At 55.8% G+C, this 7,283-nt stretch overlaps 1 protein-coding gene across 1 annotated transcript in view; it reads left to right on the forward strand.

Moving 5' to 3' along the window:
- The window catches only part of LOC142024614 (E3 ubiquitin-protein ligase TRIM58-like), a 29,217-nt gene extending 22,169 nt beyond the window's left edge, over positions 1-7,048 (forward strand). Inside the window, exons 6-9 of the mRNA XM_075016750.1 lie at positions 3,118-3,143; positions 3,928-4,088; positions 6,582-6,745; positions 6,872-7,048. Of these exons, the coding sequence (XP_074872851.1) occupies positions 3,118-3,143; positions 3,928-4,088; positions 6,582-6,745; positions 6,872-7,048 (528 nt within the window). The remainder of the gene's footprint in view (positions 1-3,117; positions 3,144-3,927; positions 4,089-6,581; positions 6,746-6,871) is intronic.
- The last annotated feature ends 235 nt before the right edge of the window (positions 7,049-7,283 follow it).

Consider the following 7,283-nt stretch of genomic DNA (forward strand, 5'->3'; position numbering starts at 1 on the left):
TGATCTCCAAGAGTCTTCAAGGATAATGGCCAAAGGTTCAGCAATGACCTCTGCCAATTCCCTCAGTACCCTGGGGTGCATTAAACCCAGACCCATGGACTTGTGTACTCCTAGTTTTTCTAGCTAGCTCAGAACTTGTTCCTTCCCTACAGATGGCTGCCCTCCACCTTCCCATACTGCGTTGTCTAGGACTGTCGTGTAGGAGTTGATTTTTGTCCGTGAAGACTGAGACCAAAAAAGCATTGAGCACTTCAGCTTTTCCGGCATCATCTGTCACTAGGTTACCTCCCTCGTCCAGTAACGGCCCCACACCTTCTCTGATAACCTGTTTATTGTTCACATGCCTGTAGAAACCCTTCTTGTTACTCTTCACATCCCTTGCCAGCTGCAGTTCCAATTGTGCTTTCGCTTTCCTGATTACTGCCCAGCATTCTCCAGCCGTATGTTTATACTCCTCCTCAGTCAACTGTCCTCGTTTCCATTTCTTGTATGCATCCTTTCTGAATTTAAGCTGACTAAGGATTTCCCTGTTAAGCCAAGCTGGTTGCCTGCCATGTTTGCATTTCTTACTATGCAGCGGGATGGTTTGTTCCTGTGCCTTCAGTAAGACTTTAAAATACTGCCAGTTCTCTTCAACTCTTTTCCCCTTCATCTGCATTTCCCAAGGGATCCTGCTCATCCCGTCTCTCAGGGAATTGAAGTCCGAAATCAAGGGTCTGTATATTACTGCTCACCTTTCTTACTTTTGTCCGGATCCTGAAATCTACGATCTCATGGCGCTGCAGCCCAGGTTCCCTCCCACTTCTATTTCTTCTACTAGTTCTTTCCTGTTTGTGAGCAGCAGGTCAAGTTGCGCACGGCCCCTGGTCGGTTCCTTCAGCGCTTGTACCAAGGAGTTATCCACAACATTCTCCAAAAACTTCCTGGATTGTCTGTGTGCCGCTGTATTGGTCTCCCAACAAATGTCTGGATGATTAAAGTCTCCCATGAGAGCCAGGGCCTGTGATTTGGAAGTTTCACTAAGCTGCCTGAAGAAAGCTTCATCTATCTCCTCTCCCTGATCTGGCGGCCTATAGCAGACACCGACTACAACATCACCTCTGGTACTTCCACCTCTAAGCTTAACCCAAAAACACTCAACTGGATTTTCTCCTTCCTCACACTGGAGCTCTGAGCACTCACACTGCTCCCTCACACACAACGCAACTCCTCCTCCTTTTCTCCCGTCTGTCCTTCCTAAACGGTTTTCACCCTTCCATGACCGTGCTCCGGTTATGCGAATCGTCCCACCAAGTCTCTGTTATTCAAACCACCTCATACTTGTGTGACTGTGCCAGGGCCTTTAATTCTTCCTGTTTGTTCCCCAGGCTTCTGGCATCAGTGAACAAGCATCTTAGAGAAGTGGCCGATGGTCCCACTTTCTCCTCTTCACCCAGGAAACCCACTTGATTGTTCCCTCCTCCTTCCCCACTTACCTCAGGGCTTGTGTCACCTTCCCCCGACAAACCTAGTTTAAAGTAAGTCCCCAGTGTCTTGTGTGCGGGGTTACAGTTCATAGAGCAGTTCTGGACTCAACTCAGTCCAGAGCATTCAGTGGTGTCAGACGGCAGAACAAGGAGCAATGGTCTGAAGTTACAGAGGGAGAGGTGTAGGTTAGATATTAGGAGAAACTCCTTCCCCAGGCGGGTGGTGAAGCATTGGAATGCGTTGCCTAGAGAGGTGGTGGAATCTCCAACCCTAGAGGTTTTTCAGTCCCGGCTGGACAAGGTCCTGGCTGGGATGACCTAGTTGGGGGTTGATCCTGCGTGAAGCAGGGGGCTGGACTAGATGACCCCCTGAGGTCCCTTCCCGCCCTGGGATTCTATGATTCATATCAGAATCGTGTTTCCAGACTGCCAAATATTACTCAAGGCCTCAGACAGTTTCCCATCACCACAGCCAGGTTTTGTCTCAAGCTCCCAGGTCCCATGTGCCTATGTAGCGGGGATGCCAGACTGGGGCTCCAACTTCTCCGGTCATGGGGGGCAGTGGCCGTTGGGACCTGCCCAGCTTCCCATCCCCCTCACACACAGCTGCTCCAGCAGCTCCTTGATCCCCCAGCACCGGGCAGGCTGTGGCTGGCAGACTGGCATCTGGGCCTGTCTGGTGACTGTGTCAGGGCTGGCACCTCTCCGGGGACTCAGGAGAGAGACGGGCTGTGGTGAATATAACACTCTCTGTCTCAGCCAAACCTGGACGGAATCTCACAGGACTGAGGACCAGCCCGGCTCCAGCCTGCCCAACGGCGAAGGCCGGCTGCGAACCGGGGCGGCAGCAGAGAGTTCAAAGTTTAAAATTTGGCCACAGGAATCCTTTAGCATGAAGGTTATTGGGCAGCCGGCCTGGCAGGGTCTCTGCGAGCTCCCTCTGTAACGTTCCTGCTGCTCCTCAGCTCTGGCGCAGCTCACGATGTGCCAGTCTCTGACCCAAGGAGCTCCCACTGCCAGGAGTGACAGACACAGGAGTGCGCAGAGATCACTGAGGTGTGGAAACAACACACATCTGTTCTCACTTTGTCCTGAATAAACCAGTTAGGCTGAGCCACTGCAAGCCGGTGGGGGGGCAGTTTGGCTCAGTGTGGGGCTGAGTATGGGGTTTAAGTCTCATTAAAAGTGCCCCAGGCACACTTAGAAACAAATACCCATTATAACGACGTGTATTCAGATGTCGCTGTGTGTTAACTGACTGTTTGTGCAACTCCCTTACCTATAACAGACACCCGTTGTACTGTTCGTATTGCTGGTTTGCATGCGCCTTGTTCCCGTGATGTAACTGCTATGAATATAGGAGGGGCGCAGTTTTGGGTTCTTGCCTCAGGCACAAAATTAGCTGGTTGCAGCACTGCCCTGTGAGATGGGCACCCCCAGGCTGCAGGCAGAGGGGGATCTTCTCCCGCAGGGCTCAGCCGCTGAGAGTTGGTCCCCGGGCGGGAGGGGACAGGCCAGGGAACAGCCGGGAATCGTCGCAGCACAGAAATGAGCGGGTGAAGCTGTTCTGCTGCTCGGGGGGCGGGAGGCCCCCAGGTGAAACCGGCCTGTCGAGAGAGCTAAACCTTGGTCTTGTCTGTTTGTGTCCTAGGCGGGAGTGGAGCCCAGCAGCGTCAGGTGGGTGTGTCTCTCAGCTCGCTCGCCTGCCCCATTGAATCTCTGGGGCTCTCATTGGAACAGACCCTTCTCCCCTCCCCTTCCCTACTTCCCTGCCCTCCCCTCTCTCCCCAACCCTGGGAACTGCCTGTGTCCCTGACTGGGAAATGCAGTGAGCGATGACAGCCCATGTTGTGTTCAGACCCTGGGATCCAACCTCTGTGGGATCAGCGAACGAATCTAGAAAGAGAAGTAAGAAGACAGCCTGTGCTGAAGAGATCGCGGCCCGGCGGAGTGAGTTACAGGGCTGTGAAGGTAAAGATCGGGGATCCTGCTCCTGCGGGAACCTGTCACTGTGTTAATTTAGTCCCTAGACCCTTTAAGCTCTGACTGTCCGGTACCAGGCTTGGTGCAGGGGGCAGCACGTTCGCCAGGCCCCTGGGTGAAGCCGGCGGGTGGCTCCGCACTCCCAGAAGAGGCAGAGACTGGGGCAGGGCCAGGAGAGCCATCCTGCAGCGCAGCCTGGACCCCCCAACGCTGTCCCCCACCAGCCCGTCAGCTCAGCGTGGTGCTTGGGGGTGATTTAAAGGGCTGGTGGGGCACCAGTCGCTGCCTCTGTCCCAGCAGTGGTACCAGCAGCCGGGAGCTCCAGGCCCATTGGAATTGCCGGCCCCCGGGCAGCTGCCCCCTTCTCCGTCAGCCTGGGTGGGTGTAGCTGGTCCCTCTCTGCCCACACTGGTGCCAGTGGGGGGGACGCGCTGCTCCCCTCAGCCAGAGTGTCCCCTCTCCTGACTCCCCTCCACAGGACCCGGATGAGCTCCGGCCGCTCCTTCCCCAGGGTCCCCGAACTCAGCCCCTCTGCGTCGGCTGCGAAGCGACAGCCGGGGAATGGGGCGCAGAGTGTGGTGGCAGAGCTCCTGGCAGAAGTGGGGCTTTGCGGGGACAAGGACCTGCTGGAGCAGCTGTGTGAGGGGGATGGGAAGCTGGGCAGGCCCCTTCAGCCCCACAGCCCCAGCCCCTGGCCCCAGCGGCCCATCCCCTCCCTGGGGCACCACAGGATTCCCTCTGAGCAGAGATGTGTGCTGTGGAACAGGACGAACAGGGCCGGGCAGGAAGGTCACCTCCCCGTGAGAGACCCCTCCCCTGCCCAGCAGGCAGCACGTCGGTCCACTGCTCCCACAGCTGGGGGGGTGAGTAGCAGGATCCCCGGGGGTTCAGATCCCAAGGGAACATGCAGCATTCAACACCTAATGATGTGCATTCCAGAGCACAGAGATTTTCACACCAGGTTACAACATTCTTGCCCACAAGTTAAGGAAGTATGGACTGGATCCATGGACGGTAAGGTGGATAGAAAACTGGCTAGACGGTCAGGCCCAGTCGGCAGTGGTCAATGGCTCAGTGTCTGGCTGGTGGTCGGTTTCAAGTAGGGTGCCCCAAGGATCAGTTCTAGGGCCAGAAATGTTCAACATCTTTATTAAAGACCTGGATGAGGGTTGGATTGTGCCCTCAGCACATTTGCGGATGACGCTAAGCTAGCGGGAGAGGTAGATACGTTGGAGGGTAGGGACAGGGTCCAGAGTGACCTAGACAAATTGGAGGACTGGGCCAAAAGACATCTGATGCGGTTCAACAAGGAGAAGTGCAGGGTCCTGCACTTGGGACAGAAGAATCCCAAGCGCTGTTACAGGCGGGGGACTGGCTGGCTAGGGAGCAGTGCAGCAGAAAAGGACCTGGGGATTACGGTGGATGAGAGGCTGGATGAGTCAACAGCGTGTGTAGCCAAGAAGGCTAACGGCATGTTGGGCTGCATTAGGAGAAGCATTTCCAGCAGATCCACAGAAGTTATTATTCCCCCCTACTCAGCACTGGTGAGGCCACATCTGGAGTATTGTGTCCAGTTCTGGGCCCTCCAGTATAAAAACGATGTGGATGTATTGGAGCGGGTTCAGCAAATGACAACGAAAATGAATCAGGAGCACATGACCTGTGAGGAGAGGCTGGGGGATTTGGGCTTATTTAGTTTGCAGAAGAGAAGACTGAGGGGCAATTTAATAGCAGCCTTCAGCTTCCTGAAGTGAGACTCTGAAGAGGATGGGGAGAGGCTGGTCTCAGTGGTGACAGACGACAGAACGAGGAGCGATGGTCTGAAGTTACAGAGGGACAGGAGTGGGTTGGATATTAGGAAAAACTTTCCCCAGGCGGGTGGTGAAGCACTGGAATGCGTTGCCTAGAGAGGTGGTGGATTCTGCATCCCTCGAGGTTTTTAAGCTCGGTCTGGACGAGGTCCTGGCTGGGATGACTTAGTGGGGGTTGATCCTTCTTTGGGCAGGGGGCTGGACTAGACGGCCTCCTGAGGTCCCTTCCAGCCCTAGGAGTCTGTGATTCTAGGAGACATCTGAACTGGAACTTGTTTTCAAATTTTGTACTTATCACCTTGGGCTCCACAAAGTGATCAATTATCTCGTGCATTACAAGGACAATTTCCCCACCTTTGGTATTCACAGTGACCACAGTCATCCCACTTCACTTAATAGACCCCTGCAGAGGGTATTTTCCTCTCCCTCCCCCACTTCCTTCACCCTGTCTGGCGAACTCATCAGCTTTTTCTTTCATTTTCTTTCAATTCTTCCCCTCTCGGTTATCGGTTCTCAGGAGTCTCCGGATCTGGAGAAGTGGCTCTGTTACATGAAAGCTCCTGTCAGTGACACAGGCTGGCTGCCGGTTTAACAATAGCGCCCGTTCATCTCACAGGGCCAAGAAAGCAAAATGTCCCACCCAGGCAGCCTGGTGCTGGTGCCAGCTGGACGTACCGGCCTGGCAGACCCAGTATCCCCAGGAGTGAAGGAATCAAATCTCCAGCCCCTCAGGATTGACTCTGGGGCGGCGGGGCAGGGTGTGGTGGGATGACTCTGTGTTACCCTCCCTGGGTTGCTCCCTTCCACCCCTCTCTGCTCCTGCTCCCAGATGTGAAAAAGGAAACCGAACCATGCGCCTGAGTCAGGCCCAGCTCAGGGGTCTCTGGGCCCTCTTGCAGGAGGGACTGGGCTGGGGGGGTCTGTCCTCCTCCCAGCCCCCACCCTTCTGAGCCGCCCTGCTCCCGCTGAGCCCTGCCTCCAGCTGGCGTGTGCTCTGCAGGGCTGGCGGAGCGGGGCCAGCTGGGCCCAGAACTGGCCTTTAGCCCCTTCTGTCCCAGGTGGGGCTGTGCCCTCTCACAGGCCGGGCTTAGCGATTTTATCGGAGTGTCTCACTGGATGGTCTCACTGAAAGCCCATCGCTAGGGACCCCCTCACTGGAGCAGCCCCAGCGCAGAGCCCGGTGGCGTTTGCGAGCCCCCGCTGCAGTACCAGTGACTCTGGGCGGGGGAGATCCAGGGAGCAGCTCTCAGACTGAGCCTGAAATGCACAAACCTGGCCCAGCTCCGGCTGCAAAACCGTTTCTCTCTCTCTCTCTCCTCAGCGGACGTGACTCTGGATCGAGCCACGGCTCATCCCCGGCTCGACCTGTCCAGAGATGGGAAAAGCGTGAGACACACAGGCACACGGCAGGATCTGCCCGAGAATCCTGCTTGTGTCTTTGGATCTCCAGGCTTCACCTCGGGCCGACATTACTGGGAGGTGGAGGTGCAGGGTGGGGAAGGCTGGGCGCTGGGGGTGGCCAGAGAGTCTGTGAGGAGGAAAGGAGAGATCCTCCCTAAGCCTGAGGAGGGGATCTGGGCTGTTAGCTCTAGGAATATGGCTGGGTGTAAGGGACCCAAGAGGATCGGCGTTTACCTGGACTATGAAACCGGAAAGGTGACATTTTACAAGACCGAGAACATGGCTGAGATCTCGTCTCTCACCGCTGAATTCGCTGGGGAAGTTTTCCCTTTCTTCCAGCTCACGGCTAAAGGCTCCTATATGAAGCTGAGTCCCTGCCAGAAATGAACATTTTGCTGGACCCAGGGTGCAGTTTGAACAGAAATATTTACTCCGACTGGGGCAACTTCCCCTTCATGGTCGTTCACATCCCCCAGCAGCTGCACTGAACGGCCACAACCCCCCTGGCTGCTCACCCGAAGTGCTAAATGCCGCCAAAGTTTCCTGGCCGTCGTTCACAACTTCACTGTGCGCCCAGCCAAGGCCTGAGCTACACTTAGCCCTGGCACCCCAGGGTGTGACC

Source organism: Carettochelys insculpta, chromosome 22 (assembly GCF_033958435.1).
Source record: "Carettochelys insculpta isolate YL-2023 chromosome 22, ASM3395843v1, whole genome shotgun sequence".
In the NCBI taxonomy this organism is placed as follows: Eukaryota; Metazoa; Chordata; order Testudines; family Carettochelyidae; genus Carettochelys; species Carettochelys insculpta.